Source organism: Schistocerca gregaria, chromosome 8, assembly GCF_023897955.1.
Source record: "Schistocerca gregaria isolate iqSchGreg1 chromosome 8, iqSchGreg1.2, whole genome shotgun sequence".
Lineage (NCBI taxonomy): Eukaryota > Metazoa > Arthropoda > Insecta > Orthoptera > Acrididae > Schistocerca > Schistocerca gregaria.
In genome coordinates this window covers 508,382,478-508,406,700 of record NC_064927.1, presented here as the reverse complement: position 1 = coordinate 508,406,700, position 24,223 = coordinate 508,382,478, and the positions used below count along the sequence as shown (strand labels likewise).

The 24,223-nt window shown below is 43.2% G+C and overlaps 1 protein-coding gene across 2 annotated transcripts in view; it reads left to right on the top strand.

Moving 5' to 3' along the window:
- The window catches only part of LOC126283977 (glucose dehydrogenase [FAD, quinone]), a 137,381-nt gene that overhangs the window by 83,369 nt on the left and 29,789 nt on the right, over positions 1-24,223 (top strand). The window contains exons 3-4 of one of the 2 annotated variants that reach the window (XM_049982437.1): positions 10,751-11,008; positions 18,139-18,384. In XM_049982437.1, coding sequence (XP_049838394.1) covers positions 10,751-11,008; positions 18,139-18,384 — 504 coding nt within the window. The remainder of the gene's footprint in view (positions 1-10,750; positions 11,009-18,138; positions 18,385-24,223) is intronic. The other variant, XM_049982438.1, reaches the window with a different exon arrangement.

Sequence of the window (24,223 nt, the reverse complement as noted above, 5' to 3'; positions counted from 1 at the left end):
CATTCATTTTACAGTCACTTTTCAACACACTATCCATTCCGTTCAACTGCTTTTCCAAGTTCTCTGACAGAATTACAATGTCATCGGCAAACCGAAAACTTTTTATTTCTGCCCCCTGAACTGTTATTCACTTTCCACATTTCTTCTTGGTTTCTTTTTCAGCGTGCTCACTTTACAGACTGAATAACTTGGGGGGGGGGGGGGGGTAGATGACAACCTTGTCTCATAAAATTTTCATGTCCGCCGACTCATAACTGGAGTCTGATTTCTGTACAAGTTGCAAATAGCCTTTCGCAGGTTTGCTTTTCTTCACCCTATCTTTTAAAATAGAGTCACAGTTTTTCTTCCCGTTTTCCTATATTTCTGCAGAACCCAAACTGATCTTCCCCTACGTCGGCATCTACCAGTTTTTCCATATTACTATAAATAATTCGTATGAATATTTTGCAACCGTGACTTATTAAAATGATATTTCAGTAGCATTCAAATCTGTCATCACTTTCCTTCTTTACAATTGGTGTTAATACATTCTTCTTGAAGTCTGCTGGTGTTTCGCTAGTCTCATAAATCTTGCATACCAGATGGAGTACTTTTGTCCAAGGATCATAATAATTTTGAGGAAATGTCGTCTACTACAGGAGTCTTGTTTCTGCTTACGTTTTTCATTGCTCTGTCAAGTTCTTCTCGCAGTATCGTACCACCCATCTCGTCTTGACCTACTTGCTCTTCCCTTTCTGTAATATTTCCCTGATGTTTATTTCCCTTATACAGACGCCTTCCACCTTCCAGTTTCTTTGCTTAGTACTGGCTTGACATTTAAGCTCTTGATATTCATGCACTTGGTGCTCTTTTTTCCAAATGTCTCTTTAATTTTACCATAGGCGACGTGTCTCTTTCCTCTAGTTATGCATGCTTTCATAGCATCGCATTTGTCCACTGGCCATTCCTGCTTAGCAGTTTTGCACTCTCTGTTAATCTCATTTTTTAGACGTCTGTATTCCCTTTAGCACGCTTAATTAACCGATTATATTATGTCGAACGATTATACAGGGTGAACCAAAACTCTACCGACCAGCTTTCAGAGACTGTTGAGGGATATCTTTTGAATATTTAGGTATAAAGAACCGGAGGTTTCGTGCGGCTTGTTACAGAGTTACTGTAATTCGTTTGGTTTCATGCCCCAATAAGCTTTGTATCTGTATAGCACTGAAACTAGTGCACAACAGTGGAAATGTCGACGGTATGCCCTGCGTTGTTTTCATTCGCTCGGGATACCTGCCGACAGTAAACCTAGGCTCTACTTCAAGTTGACAACTTCTAAGCAAAATTAAACACCTAGAACCAGTAACGTCATCATGCGACAGCTCTTAATTAGCATCTAGGCACCTGTGTAATGCAAAGTACTGCTTGCCTACATATTCCCACGCTACTGTAGCATTAGACAAGTTATATTTTTCAGACCTCTAACACAATTCATTGCTTATAATGAAATAAATATTTCCCTCCCAGGGTTTAGAGGAAACTAAGCGTCACAGCACACTGCACAGGACTTTTCAGTCCCGCTGACATGATACCGAGCGCGCCGGCCGTCCCTTTGCTCATTTCTGTAGTTACTTGTGCTGTGTCCCTATGTACTTTTAGAGACTTATGGAAAGTTTTATTGTTCAATGCAAGGGGACGGTATTACAATCAATTGACGTTCAGTTTACTGTCAAGTACCCGATATCACCTGAAACCGCCGTCAGTGTTTCGTGGTCTATCTTGCAGGGTGTAGCTTGTAGCGTTCGTTCTCTCTCTCTCTCTCTCTCTCTCTCTCTCTCTGCAACATTAATCCACATTGAGAGGCATTTTAATTGCTGAAAACGTGCATTTCGAGTGCGGTAAGAGAAGTTAATTATAATAAAGTAATTACGTGTGACAACCGCAGCGGCTGGGAGTACAGTTGTGTCAAAACAGGTTGCATTGTCGCACAAGCTAAGTCTATTTCCACCCTGACTAAGTTAATGTTTGTGGTTTTACTGTAGCTACCAAGATCTACATCGATACCTACGTGACTGCTCAACATTTCACACTTAGTTACTTGGCAGTAGGCTTATCGAACCTCTTTCAGGCTGCTTCTCTACCGTTCCAATCTCTAACAGTATGTGAGGAAAACGAACATCTGTACCTTTCCGTGCGAGCTGTCATTTATCTTATTTTATTACGATAATCATTTCTATCTACACAGGTGTGAGTTAACAAAATAATTTTGTATTCCAATGAAAAATTGGTCGTGAAAAGATGTCGCCACAACGAAAGAAAAACAACTTTCCTTCAATGACAGCCATCCAAACTGAGGTACGCTCTCCCCTATTTCTCTACAATAAAAATGGAACTGCTCATCTTTGTACACTCTCGATGTCGTCGGTAAATCGTATCTGGTAAGGATCCCACTCAGCAGAAGACGGACCAGCGTACTGTAGACAGTCTCTTTGAGTGTTCCGCCAATAAAACGCAGTCGTTGGTCCGGCTTCTCTGCAACATTATCTAAGTTATCGCTCCAGTCCAAATTTTTCGCAACTGTAATCCCTAGGCATTAAGTTGAACTGAATAACCTTGAGATTTGTGTGAGCTCCCACTTTTCGTTATTTAGCGTCAATGGTCATTTTCCGCACCATGTAGAGATCTTGTCAAATCATTTTGCAATTGGTTTTGAACTTCTGATGACCTCAGTAGGCCGTAAGCGAATATTTAAGAAGGCAGTTACAAGAAAGGAAAAAACATACGAATTTCACAAAGTATCTTCAGTACTCCAACCAAGAGTAATGTAATAACGATTGCGACGATTTGCAGGCTCTATTTCTTGTGTTATCGTCGTGGTGGTCAGCATGGTAAGAAATATTTACGTTATAGTACTCTCGCTCCGTCGTTAATAAAAAAGCGGAACATAACATTGACTCGGCACTATCTTAGATTCATATAGAGCAGAGTACAACATTAAATAATATGTACTGTACAGCTATGAAAATGTGCAATAAGGAATTCAGTGACTACTTTACCTTAAATCATACAATTTAGCGTTAACTTTTCCCACAGAAACAGAACATTAGTCGCACAGCACTGAACGCATGTGTACACGTCGAAATATTACTACGTACTAGTGAAAGTGCGATTTATACGGGACAGTGATGAGAGGAATCGTACTTGCGTCCTACTCTGAAAAATCTCTTACCCAATAGTCAGAAGAAGACTGAGACAATCCATGTTCTGTTATCTTAAATAAATGAAAGGCAGAATTACATCGAACGATGCAATTCTAAGTCTTCAGCAGCTACTGTGGCTGCAATGACGAAGGAATCCTAGCAGATGTATTCTTGCAGTAAAAAATAAGTTTAAAACATTACATCAGATTGTCTCGTAAATCATGTACATATATTTAGAGGGCCTAAAACAGTATCTTGGGGAATGCTTGATATCGCTTCTATTTTACTCGTTGAAAAAATGTGTGTGAATTCCTAAGGAACCAAATTGCTGAGGTTATCGGTCGCTAGACTTACGCACTACTTAAACTAACTTATCCTAAGACCAACACACTCACCCATGCCCGAGGGAGGACTCGAACCTCCGGCGGAAGCGACCGCGCAGTCCGTGACATGGCGCCGCAATCAGCGCGACCACTCCTCGCGGCTTACTCGTTGACGTTCCGTCAATTACTACCAGTAAATAACATTTAAACACACCCCAAGATACATGAATATGTACTACTAATGAATTAATGTTCAAATAAACTTCTCATATCACTGGGATTTTGGAAGGTCTCTTCGTCTAGGTGTATCAGTTCTCTCTGGCTTTGAGGAAGATCTTCGAAATATGGTATGATAAGTTCAAAATGGTTCAAATGACTCTGCGCACTGTGGGACTTAACTTCTAAGGTCATCAGTCCCCTAGAACTTAGAACTACTTAAACCTAACTAACCTAAGGACATCACACACATCCATGCCCGAGGCAGGATTCGAACCTGCGACCGTAGCCGTCGCGCGGTTCCAGACTGAAGAGCCTTTAACCGCTTGGCCACCCTGGCCGGCTATGCTAAGTTCTTCGGATCTTTTCGTAGGACGTAAAACACGTTGAATGACCTCAGCGTTTTCGTCTTCATCGTCAGGTTAGCGATAATGTGATTGAGCCAGGCCGTCTGGCTGTTGCTCGAAAAAGTTTGATAGCAAAATTCTTGTCAGAACGTTCACAACGGATTTATCAAACAATGTCTCTATTAGAAATGGAGACAGTGCGTAGGTGACCAGCACTGCAGATGTTCATAAGACATTAAGAGATGTGATACTTCAAGCCATTTCCTCTGTCGTTTGTGCTTGTCGAGCTCTAGTATACTTGGGATTTATCTAGTTCTGATACGTCAACTGCTGTTTTAGTTCCACCCGTCTCAATCTTTGTTACAAGAGTTGCTCTCCAGCGGCCTGTTGCCAGGAGCGAAACAATTATCATGCTTCCCTAAAACTTTCTTTCAGAGCTTTCCATTACAATTATCATCTATCACACGCTATAATCAGAAGTACTTTATTTCACCGAGGCGAAGTTTGGTAGTTGGGGAGGAGAGGAGGGTTTCAGGGGTGGGCTTTTGTAACGTCTCCATTCCTTTGCGTAAACGTCCGTTTCACTTGTTTGCTGGACTGTCCTCCACGATTCATCAGGCGACGTTATCGCACATCTCCTACATTTACTCTTCCACATATCGGGTCGTAGTTTTATAGATAAAAGAAAAACTTTTTTTCTCTTTTCACGTAAACCACAAGGCTCCTATAGCGACCGACTCTTGTCTGTCTTCAGGTGTCCCCCAACGCAGGCTATTTAGTCGCCTTCCTCAGTTTGCGCTTGCAGAGGGAAGGCAGTTTTTGCTCGGCCTGATGATGATGGCACAACATTCCTGTAATCGCCCTAAATGGGTGGTGGTCGGAGTCGACTAGGCTGATTTTAAGGGCGAATATTTTCCCCATAACGGACGGTGTTTTCCAATCCCTGACGCAGAAAAGTTTCTGAAAATGTTGCCAGGAAGCAGTACTTCACACTAGGTATATTAGCGCGAGCAGGAAGTAGCCAATGAAAATGGTTACTTTCTACTCCTGATTCCGGTTGGTTGGAAGACTAAACGTAAACAATATTGTGCAGCGTTCTAGGATCTCGCGAAAGCGAAGAACAAGCCTGTAGGTCTCGTGGGATGGGGAAGCCCGGTGCCTTCTACGATGGAGTTGGTGTATTCGTAATTTATTGCAGAAGTGTGGAAAGGGTGATCCTTCTTGTTAAAGTGCGTAATTTCTTGCAGCACGGTAAACTGAGAGAACCCCAGTGCGTGTTCTGGTGTGCGGGATGAGCTCTGGACTGAGTCGCCGTCCCGGTTTTCGAGTGTGCAGCCACCTCAGACTAGACTGTGCAGCCAGCAGCTAGTTGGATGGTGGTATTTTAGTGAACGAGACAGATACGGCGAAGATTAATATTTCTTTCCAGGAAATTTCCGAGTGATATTTTTGTGCGTCACTTTCCCTACTGATTTTGAAATGAATTCCAATTTGTTGTTCTGATCATCGGCGGTGTTGTAACTGTTAGCGATGAACGTATTCTGGTCTGGTGGTCGCATTTCGGAATATTTCTCAATACAGTTGGGTCGTTGGAAGATTTTTAATTATTGGCTCTGGATTGTGAGTAACGCTGTCTCACAGTTCAAAGTGACGCTGTCGAACCGTACTTCAACTAATTTTACACTTGCAGCAGTCCAGAGAAGTAACAGATGTCCGTCAATAAATGTTTCCTGTTGAAAACGTGGAGCCGTACGTCGCGTAGTTTGTGTCACGCGACTCACATCGCCAACAGCGCGTGGATTCTGGATTGCTATCTGGCGCGTCACAACGGAACTCGAAGGCTCGGACGAGAAGTGCGTTTCAATGTTGTGAACGTTCTCATAAACTGATCGGTTAGAGTCCTACAAGCACATCTTTTAACTCTGTTCATCTTGTTCTACAACCCAATCAAGTCCAGTGAAAACCTCAAAAGCATGAGCAGTACACCAAACAGAGAACTTTGTTGCCGAACATGTGTTACAAGTGAGACAATGAAACACGTCAGCCATTCGTGCCAACCGCTCGCCTGTTCGCAAGGTATCGTATTTCTGACAGGCTGCACCGCCTCGCCGACTGCTGCAATATGGCTGCGTAGTCGCGAGTGTTATGTGTCGTGGAACACAGGAACTTAGTCTTGCAAGAGCCAGCCAGACGCCGTAGCGCGAATTTCAGTCAAGGGAAAGCGTGGCCAAGGCGGAAGCCACACTGGATCCTGTTTAGTTCGGACTCTGACCTGCTGTTTTCGTCTTGCTGCTGCACATGTTTAGGTGACAACTAACTTATTACGAAGCAGTTTACCTTGTTCATGTTAGTTTTTGCTTGTGTAATGAAATTAGGAACATGATGGTTTTTGCTTAACATTTGAAACTGTTTGTAATCGCCCACATAAGGCTGCCTATCAGGTAATCAAAGCACGTGAATACTACCTTTCGCCTATTTCTTATATTAAAATTTCCTTCTATGTGAGTATGGAACCACATTGTAACACCGACAATGCAGGATGCATGGCACCTACTACCGATATATACTTTTTTTGCTGACTTGTATGTAAATATTTGTCTTTTAAATGCTTTCCTTTAATAAGTAAAGACATTGCTTCACTATGTGTGTAAATTTAAGTAGAAATCTGTTGACATTTCATTGTACTTATCTGTGTCTTACTGTGAAACTTATAAGCCCTGGGGAAAAGCCAAAGGAATTGTTATTTGCATCGACTAGCAGTGCCTGTGCGTGGTAACATCTTTGGGAGTTGTTGCACGGAAGAGGCTGTATTAATTAAGATTGCGCGTCCCTGTAATTAGCCGTGCCCCACAAGATGCTACCGTCTTCAACAACAGCAGCAGTTCCAGTAACACAGATTCGTCGTCGGCTCCGAGTTTCGTCGTATGCACAGCACTGAAGTAAGACTGTTCATTTTGTTCATTGGTAGAAAGTATTAACGGCTAACCCAGCAGCACAACTGAATGTGATTTGATTGATAAAATTTATTTAAATAATAATCAGTTAAACTCAGGGCGATTGTGTCCTCATTGTCCTCAGACATTGTTACCAAGGAGGGTCCTTGTTCCTTTTTTTCCTTATATTCTAACTGAGCGTCATAAGAAACAAATTTAATAGTTACAGCCAGTTTATCAATGAATAATTTCACTTTTAAGAATTTTAGCCTCAGTCTACTTTCAATTAACTGTTTTACAACAGAGGCTTCAGTATGTGACTAAAGTAAAGCAATTTCATTTTTCAAGTTTGAGAATCAATCGCCGGAAATCTAAACCTGAAGAATTGCACACATTAAGAGTGCGGAAGTTTTATTTATTTTACATATAGCTTGGAGCACATGGTGTTTGGTTTGGTACGTATTCTATTATTTATTTCTGTTCAAGTCAGTAAAAAAAGTCGCAGTTGTTCAGACAAATATTTGAAATCCAGTTTGCAAAATAAGTAACTGCAAAGTAAAAGTGCTTCCTTTTTTAAATTTCTTTGATGAAATTACGTTGAGGTCACTGAAAGTCATTGTTCATTTGACGAAGTTCAATACTAACATACAGTTTAATTGCATATTTTTAAATCATTGCTCGATTTTTTTTCAAAATTTAATGACAAATATAATACATGTTTTTCTTTCCCATAATCTTGTACAGGATTTTCGATGTAAATTACCCTAGTGGGCTGGCGACCATTAATTATTTCCTTTTCGTTCATTAGAGTAACTTTTGGATTCATGATCAGTGGTACCCCTTTCCTGTCCAGTGTTGTTCGTAAGTGAATGCACAAAACAATTTTCACTTTTTGCAAATTATAACCTTGTTAGGTTTAATTACTTTTTATTTTTAGTAGACTTTTCCATCAGAAGAGTTTGTTGTACAGTTTCCTCCTACTTATCGGTGTTATTTCTTCGGGAAAGATAGCTTTATGCATTTAGTAAAAAACCATTAGGCATACACGCGATCCACGGTCATATTTTATATCGCAAGCAGGATAGGCCGATTAGTAATGGGGAGCTTACAACAAGACTCTGCTTTTTTACGATGAATACTGGGTTCCTCATCCGTTTTTGTCTCATTTAAGTCATTTTTTGCTACAATAAATTCAGAGCCTCTGCATCGCCAAGCACAACGCTCCATGTAAAGTAATAATTTCAGCTCCACGATTACAAATGGCTTTGCCATCTGTTGTTGAGTGCAGTCCTATCGATAGCACCAACTTCAGATTAGTGCTATATGCGTAATTCGTCAACAATCATTAGAGCTTAAAAGTTCATTTTCTTGAATGCTTAGCTTCAGATCGTACAAATGGCAAAGAAATTTCCGATGCACGAATCGTCGTGTATAAAAAGTGACTTTATTACACGACACACCCATTAGCCTTTCATGATACCACGCTAATGTTAGTTAATCTGTTCCATTCAGAAACAGTTCAGTCAAATTTAAGTTGCTTTTGCAGAAAGGTTGAAGCTAATGTCGCTAAAAATTTTCCAAAACTGTTTCACACATGCGGATCATACTGTAGTTTCTCATTAAATCGCCCACGACCAACAGCTATGTGAATAAGTGACGAAGAGACAGAAAAAGAACTGAAATCGCTCAACACAGGAAAGGCCACTTCACCTGACGGGATATGTACTGCAGTCTATGCGGAATATGCGAAACAACCTGCCCCTGTCATAGCAACAGTGGACCGTCAGTGTCGCTAGCAAAGCGTTCCTAATGACTAGAAAAAAGTGCACACTCCCGTTTTCAAGACGTGTCATCGAACAGACGCACAGAGCTATAGGCCTGCATTTCTGACGGCGGTCTGTTCTAGAATTTTGGAACATGTTTTATGCTTGCATATTATGACATTTCCGGAGACCGGAAATCTGTTGCGTAGGAACCAACACGGGTTTCGAAAAGAATGATCGTGCGAAAACCGGGTCGTCCTCTTCGTCCACAAGACACAGAAAGCAGTAAATAACGGCGTTCCTTGATTACAGTGACGCATTCGACGCAGTTCGGCACTGCCACATAACGTACAAAATACGAGCGTTCGAAGTATCAGAGCAGCTGTTTGGCTGGACTGAAGAGTTTGTAGTAAACAGAACACAGAATGTCATTCGGAAAGGAGAGATGTCTTCAGACGTAAATGTAGCTTCGTGCGTGCCACAGGGAAGTATTACGGTACTATGTGGATAACGTCATAAGTTACACGAGGCTTTTCGCGGATGATGCTGTCGTGTACAGAGAAGTGGCGACGATAGAAGATTTTAGCGAAATGCAGGAAGACCTGCAGAGGAGGAGATCAGTGTTTAACGTCCCGTCGATAACGATGTTCAAAAATGGCTCTGAGCACTAAGGGACTCAACTGCTGTGGTTATCAGTCCCCTAGAACTTAGAACTACTTAAACCTAACTAACCTAAGGACATCACACACATCCATGCCCGAGGCAGGATTCGAACCTGCGACCGTAGCAGTCGCACGGTTCCGGACTGCGCGCCTAGAACCGCGAGACCACCGCGGCCGGCGATAACGATGTCATTAGAGACGGAGAGCAAGCTCGAAGGGGGAAGGAAATTGGCCGTGTCCTGTAAAAGGAAGCATTCCGTCATTTGCTTCAAGCGATTTATGGGCATGACCGGAAACCTAAATCAGGATGGCCGGGCGCTGGTTTGAACAGCGGTCCTCCCTAGTGGGAGTTCAGTGCGCTGACCACTGCGTCATCTCGCTCGGTCCTGCGGAAAAAAAGTTCAAATGTGTGTGAAATCTTGTGGGTCTTAACTCTAAGGTCATCAGTCACTAAGGTTACGCACTACTTAACCTAAATTATCCTAAGGACAAACACACACGCATGCGCGAAGGAGGACTCGAACCTCCGCCGGGACCAGCCGCACAGTCGATGACTGCAGCGCCTTAAACCGGGTCCTGCGGAGTTTTGAAGCTTAATCCAGGGAGTGGCAACTGACCATCATACGGAGAGATTTGAAGTGGAAGGGACACGTGAAACTAATCGCAGGAAAAACAAATGCTAGAGTGAGATTCATTGGAAGAACCCTCAGGAAATGCAGTTCATGAACAAACGAGGTAGTGTACAAAACAGTTGGTCGAGCAGTACGTGAATACTGCTCATTACTATGGGATATGTACTCTATAGGACTGATAGAGAAAATAGGTAGATCTAAAGAAGAGTGGCGCGTTTCTTTACAGGTTCATTTAGCAAGCGCGAAAGTCTGACGGAAATGCTCAGCCAACTCATAATGGGAGACGGTCTAAGAGAGGCGTTTTGCATCGCGGTATGCTTTATTGTTTAGGTCTCAAGAGCGAACGTTTCTACAAGAATGAACCAGTATAATGCTTCCTCCTATGCATAACCCGCGAAAAAACGATGAAGACAAAAGTAGAGAAATTGCAGCCTACAGAGTGGCTTATCAGCAGTCGTTCTCCCCGCGAATCGTGTGCGACTTGTACTTTCTGCCACACACCGTAAGCTGGCTTGTGAAGTGTATATATACATGTGATGTAGCTGTAGAGTCAGTTAGCATTATCACAGGGTTTTGCTTGAAAATTAGCCATAAATCAGTTGGAAGCTGTTTCACAGTTTGTGTTGGGCACCTGAGTAAAGTTCCGAGACAGCGCCTGGCTGTGCGCTGACGTGGCTCGGTGTGTCCGGCAGGCGCTGCGTCGCGAGTACGACTTCGTGGTGGTGGGCGCGGGCTCCGCCGGCTCCGTGATGGGCGGCCGGCTGTCCGAAGTGGCCGGCTGGTCGGTACTGGTGCTCGAGGCGGGCACCTACGAGTCGGAGATCACCGACGTGCCGCTGCTGTCGCTCTACCTGCACAAGAGCCGCTACGACTGGGGCTACCGCTCGCAGCCGCAGCCGTCCGCCTGCCAGGCCATGGAGGACCAGCGCTGCGTCTGGACGCGCGGCAAGGTACGCTCTGCGGCCCCACCACTCCTGGTCCTGTTCGGCGCAAGTTGGTCGGCGTCATTTGGGGGCGACGTATGTACCGTGACAGTTCTGTAAACGGCGTCCCACAAATGTTACGACAGACTTAGAGGGGTTGTGTTGAGGGGCAAATGGAGGGTAGGAACCCGGGCCAGAGTCGTCGTCCAGTGACGCCACACAGCGCCGGCGCCGGCGCCTGCTGCCACCAGGCCGCGCCGTGGCTCTGTACGCTGACGGAGCGCAGGCGGGACGTCTCACAGTGGTGGCGAGCCACTCCCACGATCGGCAGTGGACAAGGCGTAACTATCAGCTGCATGAACTAAACTCTGAAATACAGAGGTTGGCACAAGCGACGAGATCGTGACGTCCTAGTCCGCCCTCTCAACAGACTCTGGCTTAGCTACCCGCTTTTAAGGGGACCAATAATTAAACGTGGCCTCTGAGACGCGATGGAAGTGACAGTTTTCATAATTCACCTCTGTGAAATTTTGACAAATGTGAAAGACAGTACACAGAGATAAACAGATAATATTGTTGATATAGGACTATACCAGTAACATAAAACATGCAAATTCGTAACGCAAATAAACAAATAATGATCTTTAAAGGAAAGGACTTCATTACAGCAAAATTCTAATAAATGACAAAATTATCGCTAGGTAACAGTTACCTGTCAAATGGGCTATAAAATCACTTAACTACATGTAACTGATGTTCATCTTAAAACATAAAAAATCTATGTGAGGAAAGGTACAATGAAAACAATAATGCAAAAGGAACCGCTGTAAAATCAAATAAACCAATAGCTATATGGTGCGGACACTAGAATATGGCAGTTATTTGCGAGTGTACACGTATTAGAGCTTAATTTGTTCTCTCTCTCTCTCTCTCTCTCTCTCTCTCTCTCTCTCTGACACACACACAAACACACACACACACACACACACACACACACACACACACACACACAAGCCCGCGTTCTGCCTCTGATTGACTAATCGGAACGGACCGATCGCCATGTCATCCTCTACCAATGCCGGCACTGGACGCGCTCTGGAGCGTCGTGCGGTCAGCACAGCGGCCTGCCCCCCGTCATCGGCTCCCTTGGCCTCGAATCCGCAACTTCTCACTCAAGTGGCTCCTCGGCTGGCATCATAAGACTCAGAGCAGTGAGGGAAATCAAACCTGGTTCCTCCGCATAGGAGATAGGAACGCTGATCACTGAGTTACGCAGACACACACTTACACCCAACAGGTTCAACTATTTGCTGCAGGTATTTTAGGTTCTGGTTTTGCTAATGACTTTTACCCTCTTTGTCTAGAGAACTAGGGAAGAGAGGGGGAATTCGATGCAGAGGATCAAATAACACTCGTCACTATGTCTTTTAACTATGAGAGCTAGTCTTATGTAATCGATGCTGCTATCTGGTGCTCAGTTATATGAATAAGCGTCCAGAAACCGGGAACCGTTCCTTGCCAGTTGTTGGCGCAAGAAGAAGGAGTGGGTTTTGTCTTTATTTCTTCTAATATTTGATCTCTACTTTCTAACAGGTAAGACATTTCCTGTTATAATAAAATACAGGTTTCGTTGTAACTCCTATCTATGCCATTAACACTCACGATTATATACGTATTACTTGTCTTAAGCGAAGCGCGTGTGTGTATTTTTGTACACTACTGGCCATTAAAATTGCTACACCACGAAGATGAGGTATTACAGAAGCGAAATTTAACCGACAGATGGAAGATGCTGTGATATACAAATCATTATCTTTTTAGAGCATACACACAAGGTTTATCGTATCGCGACACTGCTGCTCGCGTTGGTCGAGATACAACGACTGTTAGCAGAACATGGAATCAGTGGGTTCAGGAGGATAATATCGAACGCCTTGCTGGATTCCAACGGCCTCGTATCACTAGCTGTCGAGATGACAGGCATCTTATCCGCATGGCTGTAACGGATCGTGCAGCCACGTCTCGATCCCTAAGTCAACAGATGGGGACGTTTGCAAGAAAACAACCATCTGCACGAACAGATGCAGCAGCATGGACTATCAGCTCGGAGACCATGGCTACGGTTACCCTTGACGCTGCATCACAGACAGGGTCCTCTGCGATGGTGTACCCAACGACGAAGCTGGGTGCGCGAATGGCAAAACGTCATTTTTTCGGATAAATCCAGGTTCTGTTTACAGCATCATGATTGTTTCATACGTGTTTGGCGGCATCGCGGTGAACGCACATTGGAAGCGTGTATTCGTCATCGCCATACTGGCGTATCACCCGGCGTGATGTTATGGGGTACCATTGGTTACACGTCTCGGTCACCTCTTGTTCGCACTGACGGCACTTCGAACAGTGGACGTTACATTTAAGATGTGTTACAATCCCTTTGAAACCCTACATTTCAGCAGGATAATGCACGACTGCACGTTGCAGGTCCTGAACGGGTCTTTCTGGATACAGAAAATGTTCGACTGCTCCCCTGGCCAGCACATTCTCCAGATCTCTCAACAATTGCAAAGTCTGGTCAATGGTGGCCGAGCAACTGGCTCGTCCCAATACGCCAGTCACTAGTCTTGATGAACTGTGGTATCGTGATGAAGCTGCATGGGCAGCTGTACCTGCACACGCCATTCAAGCTCTGTTTGACTCAATGCCCACGCGTATGAAGGCCGTTATTAAGGCCAGAGGTGGTTGTTCTGTGTACTGATTTCTCAGGATCTATGCACCCAAATTGCGTGAAAACGTAATCACATGTCAGTTCTAGTATAATATATCTGTCCAGTGAATACCCGTTTATCATCTGCATTTCTTCCTGGTATAGCAATTTTAATGGCCAGTAGTGTATAATCCATCCTTGTTGGGGTAATTTGACGCAAAGACGCCGAGTTTGTCATTTTACCCCACTTCAGTTTCACACTAATGAAAGTAGGTAGCTAAATGAGACACCTTAACGTATGTTTAATGAAAGTAAAAATAACATAGTGCATCATTTTTATATGAATGCGTGCACCTGTTCAGACGTCGAGAGCGCACAACCGTAAAACAACAGAGTTCCTTGGATGACGCGTACATTACGAAATGCTGTCAGTGCTGTTCGTAATGCAACCTCTGTTAGACAGAGCGCCATCCAGCACAGAATACCAGAGGCAAACATCTCTGCATAGTATGCGGTGAATTCGACAAAGATGGCGAGAAATGTTACTGGTGTATTTCCTGTGCTTTTTGGTGTCATTCTGAATGCAGTGGGTGGGACAGTATTGAAAACTATAACTGTCTCTCCTGTCTGAAAAAGCGTTAGTTGGTTTACAAATACGCAAGAGACCAATTACTGATTTCGCATATACCACACTCTTTTGTCGCTATTTCATTAAAAAAAGCATTATTTTTTGTATCTATTCCATAGTTATTTAATCTGATATTTTTGGTATTTCCCTTATCTAAATCAGTTTGTTCAGTGTTCTGTTTAATAAATTAATATTCAACACATATATTTTGTATTGTAAGATGTGTTGAATTAAATACCTTATACCAGTCGTTAAGCTAATTTACCCCACTGACGGCCTCATTTTGCCCGGTGTGTCGAGTGAAATGACGCAATGCAGTGATGTCATAATTATCAAGTTTTTCCCTAAAACGTGTAATTATGTATTTATGGTTTCAAGGTAAGACAGTAAATACACGCGGCTAACGCTATACGAAAAGTGGAGCCTCTAAGGTATTATAGAATAGAGGTTACAGTTAAAATGCCTTCTGGTAGTTCTGGTCTTCAGTCCAGAGACCGAATTGATGCAGCTCTCCATGCTACTCTATCCTGCGCAAGCTTCATCTCCCAGTACCTACTGCAAACTACGTCCTTATCAATCTCCTTACTATATTCATCTCGTGGTCTCCCTCTACGATTGCCCTCCAATACTAAACTGGTGACCCCTTGACGTCTCAGAACATGTCCTACCAACAGATCCCTTCTTCTAGTCACGTTGTGCCAGAAAATCCTCTTCTTCTCAATTCTGTTCAGTACCTCCTCATTAGTTACGTAATCTATCGATCTAATCTTCAGCATTCTTCTGCAGCACCACATTTCGAAAGCTTCTATTGTATTCTTGTCCAAAGTATTTTCGTCCATGTTTCACTTCCATACATGGTTACACTCTATACAAATACTTTCAGAAAAAGACTTCCTCACACTTAAATCTACACTCGATGTTAACAAATTTCTCTTCTTCAGAAACGTTTTTCCTTGCCATTGCCAGTCTATATTTTATATTCTCTCTACTTACACCATCATCAGTTATTTTGCTCTGCAAATGGCAAAACAGTAAATGAAGCAGGCAAAAAGGAATACAAACGTCTCAAAAATGAGATCGACAGTAAGTGCAAAATGGCTAAGCAGGGATGGCTAGAGGACAAACGTAAGGATGTAGAGGCTTATCTCACTAGGGGTAAGATAGATACTGCCTACAGGAAAATTAAAGAGACCTTTGCGGAAAGGAGAACCACTTGTATGAATATCAGGAGCTTTGATGGAAACCCAGTTCTAAGCAAAGAAGGGAAAGTAGAAAGGTGGAAGGAGTATATAGAGGGTCTATACAAGGGCGATGTACTTGAGGACAATATTATGGAAATGGAAGAGGAAGTACATGAAGATGAAATGGGAGATATGATGTTGCGTGAACAGTTTGACTAGCTCTGAAGGACCTCAGTCGAAACAAGGCCCCCGGTGTAGACAACATTCCACTAGGACTACTGACAGCCTTAGGAGAGCCAGTCCTGACAAAACTCTACCATCTGGTGAGCAAGATTTATGAAACAGGCGAAATACCCTCAGACTTCAAGAAGAATATAATAATTCCAATCCCAAAGAAAGCAGGTGTTGACCGATGTGAAAATTAACGTACTATCAGTTTAATGAGTCACAGCTGCAAAATACTGACGCGAATTCTTTACAGACGAATGGAAAAACTGGTAGAAGCCAACCTCGGGGAAGATCAGTTTGGATTCCGTAGAAAAGTTGGAACACGTGAGGCAATACTGACTCTACGACTTACTTTAGAAGAAAGATTAAGGAAATGCAAACCTACGTTTCTAGCATTTGTAGACGTAGAGAAAGCTTTTGACAATGTTGACTGGAATACTCTCTTTCAAATTCTAAAGGTGGCAGGGGTAAAATACAGGGAGCGAAAGGCATTTACAATTTGTACAGAAATCAGATGGCAGTTATTAAAGTCGAGGGGTATGAAAGGGAAGCAGTGGTTGGGAAGGGAGTGAGACAGGGTTGTAGCCTCTCCCCGATGTTATTCAATCTGTATATTGAGCTAGCAATAAAGGAAACAAAAGAAATGTTCGGAGTAGGTATTAAAATCCATGGAGAAGAAATAAAAACTTTGAGGTTCGCCGATGACATTGTAATTCTGTCAGAGACAGCAAAGGACTTGGAAGAGCAGTTGAACGGAATGGACAGTGTCCAGGAAGTAGGGTATAAAAGGAACATCAACAAAAGCAAAACGAGGATAATGGAATGCAGTCGAATTAAGTCGGGTGATGCTGAGGAAATTAGATTAGGAAATGAGACACTTAATGTAGTAAAGGACTTTTGCTATTTGGGGAGCAAAATAACTGATGATGGTCGAAGTAGAGAGGATATAAAATGTAGACTGGCAATGGCAAGGAAAGCGTTTCTGAAGAAGAAATATTTGTTAACATCTAGTATAGATTTAAATGTCAGGAAGTCGTGTCTTAAAGTATTTGTATGGAGTGTAGTCATGTATGGAAGTGAAACGTGGACGATAATTAGTTTAGACATGAAGAGAATAGAAGCTTTTGAAATGTGGCGCTACAGAAGAATGTTGAAGATTAGATGGGTAGATCACATAACTAATGAGGAGGTATTGAATAGAAATGGGGAGTAGAGGAGCTTGTGGCACAACTTGACTATAAGAAGGGATCGGCTGGTAGGACATGTTCTGAAACATCGAGGGATCACCAATTTAGTATTAGAGGGCAGCGTGGAGGGTAAAAATCGTAGAGGGAGACCAAGAGATGACTACACTAAGCAGATTCAGAAGGATGTAGGCTGTAGTAGGTACTGGGAGATGAAGAAGCTTGCGCAGGATAGAGTAGCATGGAGAGCTGCATCAAACCAGTCTTAGGACTAAAATCAACAACAGCAACAACAATCTATTTTCTAAGATAAGTCATAGGGTCAGTATTGCCTCACGTGTTTCAACATTTCTACGGAATCCAAACTGATCTTCCCGGAGGTTAGCTTGTACCTGTTTTTCCACTCGTCTAATTTCTCTAATTCGCGTTAGTATTTTGCAGCCGTGACTTATTAACCTACCTGCCTGATTAAGGAATCTGACATTCCACGTTCCGATCCATAGAACGCCAGTATTCTTTTGCTCCTGATAACGATATCCTCCTGAGTAGTCCCCGCCCGGAGATCCGAATGGGGGACTATTTTACCTCCGGAATATTTTACCCACGAGGACGCCATCATCATTTAACCATACAGTAAAGCTGCATGCCCTAGGGAAAAGTTACGGCTGTAGTTTCCCCTTGCGTTCAGCCGTTCGCAGTACCAGCACAGCTTGGCCGTTTTGGTTAGTGTTACAAACTGTTGCCCTTACAACCACTGAAAAGGCTGCTGCCCCTCTGCAGGAACTACCCATTTGTCTAGCGTCTCAGCAGGTGACACCTCCCCCTCCCCCCCCCCCCGCCCCCCTCGTTGTGATGTCACCGATATGGGTATCTGTATCGCTGAGTCACGCAAGCGTCCCGACCAACGGCAAGGTCCATGGTTCGTGGGGGGGGGGGGGGGGGGGGGGGAGTAAAACGCCTTAGGTGCGCCAAACACCCCCACTTTCCCCTTGCAGGAAGGCTATTTTCCGATGTCTTACGTACTATCCCTTACTCTGGTTAGTGTTTACCACATACTTCCTCCCTCGCCAATTCTGAAGAGGATCTCGTAAGATGAGTGATTCAATTTTCAGCATCCTTGTTTAACGGGATATATGAAACGCTTCGATTCTGTCACCGTACGATTTCCGCCGTCCCACGGAGTACCGTGCCTAGCAGAGCACTGGGGCTGAGGGGGGCTTTTGCTGCAGGTGCTGGGCGGCTCCAGCGTGCTGAACACGATGCTGTACATCCGCGGCAACCGGCGCGACTACGACACGTGGGCGCAGCTGGGCAACCCGGGCTGGAGCTACGACGAGGTGCTGCCCTACTTCCGGAAGTCGGAGGACCAGCGCAACCCCTACCTGGCGCGCAGCTCCCGCTACCACGCCACGGGCGGGCCGCTCACCGTGCAGGACGCGCCCTGGCACACTCCGCTCGGCATCGCCCTCGTGCAGGCCAGTCCCTCTGCAAATACTCGACCTATCTTTCTAATCGGTTTCGTTAATTACTGTACCCAAACACTAGTATTTTTAATGATTTTACTGTACCATTACTAGTTTCGCACCCAATCCCATCGTCAGATAGTAGCTTGACCTCCTTGAAAGTTTTACGTTTGCGCCCTAAAATACACTGAAGAGCCGAAGAAACTGCTACACCTCCCTAATACCGAGCACGGCCACCGCGAGTACACAGAAGTGCCGCAACACGACGTGGCATGAACTCGACTAATGTCTGAAATAGTGCCGGAGGGAATCTACACCGTGAATTCTGCAGGATCTCTTCTGAACATCATGTTGCAACGCGTCCCTGATCTGCTCAATGATGTTCGTGTCTGGGGATTTTTGTGGCCAGCGGAAGAGTTTAAGCTGAGAAGAGTGTTTCTGGCGCCCCTCGCTAGCAATTCTGGACGTTTGGAGTGTCGCATTGTCCCGCTGGAATTGCCCCAATCCGTCGGAATGCACAACGGACATGAATGTATGCTTGTGATCAGACAGGATGCTTACAACGCTTCACCTGTCAGAGTCGTATCTAGATGTATCAAGGTTCAAACTGCACACACCCCACACCATTACACAGCCTCCACCAGCTTCAACTGTACCCTGCTGACATGCAGGGTACATGGATTAACGAGCTTGTCTCCATACCAGTACACGTCCATCTACACTTTGAAACGAGATTTGTCCGACCAGGCAACACATTTCCAGTCGTCAACAATCCAGTGTCGCTGCTGAGGGGCCCAGGCGAGGCGTAAAGCTTTGTGTCGTGCAGTCATCACGGGTACACGAGTGGGCCTTCCGGTCCGAAAGCCCTTATCTACCTGTATGAGGTCTCCGCGAATGCTTCGCACGCTGAAATTTGTTGATGGCCCAGTATTCAAATCTGCAGCAATTTGCGGAAGGGTTGCACTTCTGTCACGTTGAACGATTGTCTTCAGTCGTCGTTGGTCCCGTTCTTGCAGGATGTTTTCCCGGCCGCAGCGACGTCGGAGATTTGATGGTTCACCGGATTTCCGATGTTCACGGTACACTCGTGAAATAGTCGTAGGGGAATATCGCCGCCGTATCGCTACCCCGGAGAAGCTGTGTTTGATCGCTCGTGCGCCGACTATAGCAACCCGTTCAAACTCACTTAATTCTTGATACCCTGCCAAAAGTAACGATCTAACAAGTGCGCCAGACACTTGCTGCCTTATATGGGCGTTGCCGAGCGCAGCGCCGTATTCTGCCTGTTTACGTGTCTCTGTATATGAATACGCACGCTTATACCAGTTTCTTTGGCGCTTAAATGTATACCAAAGTTTTTGTGACTGCCTAGTTTACAAAAGGCTATACATTTGAGTCTTAAAATATAAAAAAGTTTTTGTGATTATAGAGTTTTACACTTGCAAACTATGAAATCACAAAAACTTTTTTATATTTTAGAACACAAATGTAAAACCTGCTAAGAAGTCAACGCTACCATCTGACGACGGGCTGAAGCCCTAAACTAGTAGTGGTACAAAAAACCAAAAACCTTGTGCCTGGTTGCCGTATTTCCTACAGTGTAATAAACGTAGTCGCTCCCACCACTGTGCACGTCTCTCCACCTTTAATTCTGTACTTTGAAATTCCGTAACCAAATAACTTTCGCTGCTCAGTACCCACCTTAGCAATGGCATACCAACTTCGAAACATTAAATACAAATACTGTATGAGAATTATGGTCAGTACTAGGGTCGATGTTGTAAGTACTGTCTAATTTTATGCATCATAATCGCCACTATGTTTTATAATTGTATCCGCTCAGATATAATTATTGTTAATATATTTACTCAACCCGGTAGCCCACTACACCACTTTTTCACAGCGGATAAAGTTTAAATAAATATCAATTATTTATTTGAAAAAAAATGTATTTTAATGTCATCCAACGGTTCACAGCTGTGGTCTACTAAACGCAGGAGTTACCGATTTCTTCTGTTACGTATACGTTCACCGTAAGAACTGTAAGAAAGAGGGTCATTACAACAAAAACTACGGCGTCATATACGGCGACAACGATAAAGAACTAAAAGAAAGCAGTTTTCAGAATTAAGTTTCCACTCTGCAGCGTCGTGTGCGCTGATATGAAACTTTCTGGCAGATTAAAACTGTGTGCCGGACCTAGACTCAAACTCGGGACCTTTGCCTTTCGCAGGCAAGTGCTGGAAACATCCTCCAGGCTGTGGAAAAGTCATGTCTCCGGAATATCCTTTCTTCCAGGAGTGCTAGTTCTGCAAGTTTCGTGGGAGAACTTCTGTGAAGTCTGGAAGGTACGACACGAGGTACTGACGGAAATACAGCTGTGAGGACTGGTCGTGAATCGTGCTTGGATAGCTCTGTTGATAGAGCACGTGCCCGCGAAAGGCAAAGGTCCCGAGTTCGAGTCTCGGACCAGCACACAGTTTTAATCTGCCAGAAAGTTTCAAAAGAAAGCAATTGTATATTTGTCTTCCCTGCTACTTGAAAATCGTATTTTATGGCCCATTAAGGAAACCTTTCAATGACACATGCAACTTATACTCTAAAAAATTGAATTACATATACGCGGATCAGAAACTACATTCTTCCATCGGTTGCTAGTAACCCAAGTACAACAAATCATATAAAACATCAACTGTCTGCAATTAAAACACGTCATATAAAACATCAACTGTCTGCAATTAAAACACGAGGTTCATCTCATCAATGACATGTACGTGCGTATAACGCAGGGACAATATCAGACTATTAATTACCTGAAACTACTGAATTTTTGAAGTGGAGGTACGGTGCCCCGTGTCTTATTTAAGTTTTAGGAGTTAAAGGCTTTCCGTCGGTCCCCTAAATATTTTCGAGCGAATGCTGGAGGGATTCCTTCACGACACCCAGTGTAGTTCGCTCTTGTTCACCGCTCAGCTACGTTGCTGCTCTCTCAAGACCTGTCTGTGTGTAGACGGAGCGTTAAACGTGAACAGCACAGGCTGCAGTAGGTCTGATGGCCCCTTCATCACTGTCAAGATCTCTTAATGCAGATCTAATGTTACAGTTTTCCTATCCATTGTGAGCCTTTTAATTCTGCAGAGTGCTGCCATCAGGGAATTGGAACGCTTCGGAACGGCTTGACCAGAACCACAGCTGCGAAACAACTTCGCAGCACGACTCTCCATTTAACTTTACTGTGAAACAATTCTATTGATTTGAATACATGAAGCGTAGAAGCAAACCAAAAACCATAAAAAGTAACTGCATTCGCTGATAGATTAAATTCATTTAGCCATATCTCTTCACAACAAGAGCGAACAAGACTCCATATGAGAACACAATTCCTTTGTTGATATTATAATTACATTTAAAGGGTGGTAACTAAACAGTGAGCATTACAAAGAATTATGAGTGTACAACTTCAGACACTTTTATTTTTATTTTAAACACCACTACGCATTTCGATTATCTTACCGACATCTTCAGGTGGATGACGGTATTTTTACATGACTGAACTTGTTTGTGACATACACAAGAGTTTTCTGTTTAGCAGTAAGCACTATGATAGGGGAGTTGTGTGTCGTCTTTCAGTAGTGGAAACAAAGAGTCAATCATGGACAACATACTTGTTAATGAGTATTAACTCTGCCATTGGAAAAAAGAATATAAAGGAAAAGGTGACATCTGCTAAAGTGGGATTCCTTAATTTTCTAGGAGCGATAAAATATTCAAAAGAAGTAGTATAACACTGATTTGTCTGGTATTTCAGGCTCTCCCTCCCAAATACCATTCAGTAAATACGCAGGAAATAAAGGATGCAATATAGTATTTAGTGAAAACCGTTAACGATATGTCAGTGACACTATTCCTGATCACACAGCATCATTAGATAGTATGGATCACGTGTAGCTGAAGAAGAAAAGACACTTTTCGCAATATTTATTATTGTTGTAGGTTTAGTCTAGGCACTTCTGGTCACGCCTTAACTATAGTAACGATAATGAATGCGAGAATGTAGTGATGCAAACGTAAGAATAACGAAAGGTATTTTAAAAATGGAATGGGATTGAAGGAACGAAATTATCACGCTAGAAGTACTGGAGCAAGAACAAAAGAGAACGGTCATATAAAGTGCCAAAGGTGAAACAGGACATTGGTATTCTAGTGGAGAAGATAGATGGAAGACAGGAGATGGATAGGTTACACTAAAAGCAAATCAATAAAAAACGAATCGGATAAGTGAAAGTAAATATATATAGTGAGGTCAAAATGCATTAGAACTGGAAAATTATTCTGAGTGTGACACGAATGAAACTATCTTAATTAATGCATTTTGCAAAAGATACTTGAAGTCTGCTGTTGACGTCGATGCACCAATGTATGTGATTTAAACAAAAAAGGAAAAGAAAAGCAATTGCAGCATCCGCTGCAGCTCTGCCGACGTGTGGTGAAGATGTGAATACACCTGGTACTTCAACTTGCTCCCGAAGTAGCTCATATTAATTTCACGGCTTATACAACACAGTTCTGAACTCACAGAACACATGATTCTGGTTACGTTTGCTACTAGTCAGCATCCATTATATTTTCCTTCCTTTATCCTAACTGATACCGAATTCACATGTGTGACTCTGTGTGGAGGCGGAATTTGGTTTCGGTCTGTGAACATAATTTTTTCTATGCCCCTCCCTTCTCCCCCCTCCGTGGGTGGGTACACCCACACTCTAGTCGATAAGGTTCAGATGCTTTTGTTGGACTCATATAGTGATCAAATGATTTAAAATGTTTTCGTTCCAGAGTCCTACACGTAAATGTTTAGGTAAGAACATAAATTTATGTCGTATATTAATACTTCGAGAAAAAATACTGAACATTACAGAAAGTCTTGTTCCCTTTCATTATATTATTATTATTATTTTTTAAATTCCTATGGGACCAAACTGATAAGATCAGGTGTCTCTAGGCCTACATACTACTTAATGTAACTTAAACTAACTTATGCTGAGGACAACACACACACCGACGCCGGTGGGAGAACTCGAACCTCCGGCGGGGGAAGCCGCGCGAACCGTTGCAAGGCACCTTGGACCGCACGGCTCCCCTACGCGGCGATATTATTTTATCATAGACCTGCCTTGCTATAGTCTTCGCATCCCGTTATGGTGGCTAAATGTTAATAATGAAACATACGGAGTTGACTGGTTTTAGCAATCAAGTAGCAACACTAAGTATCATAACCTTCAATAATGATTCAGTAAGGTGTTCACATCAAGTAGCAACACTAAGTATCATAACCTTCAATAATGATTCAGTAAGGTGTTCACAAGTGATTCTAGATTAACATACACATTAGTATAGGAAGATTGAAGGTGTCAAAGTATTCTTTACTGCTTCAATATGTATTTGCAGTGGATCTATACAGGACTGTATTACATGATTTTAATAGTATAATATTTCTCTATGTTAAAAATTGTGTACAAGGTTGTCCTGTACGTATCTCTTACCCAGTAGATACTGGGTACGTTCTTGCTGTTTAGGTGATACTTTTTTCGTATGTCACAAGTACACTGTCAAACACAACATTAACTCTGTTTTTGCGAAACACTCATCTTACGTGCTATCTTTTACACATTTGTTCACCAGTATTTTATCCTCTTTGGTGAGGATAGTTTTTGTCGTATGATGTCCTTGTATGCCTAAAACCGTTTCACGAACTAAAGTAGTACTGCAGAACACACACAGTTTATGTTTTCAGTGGTACAAGTGAAATTGCTTTACCAAACTGCAACGGAAGAACCGATGAAAGACTTGT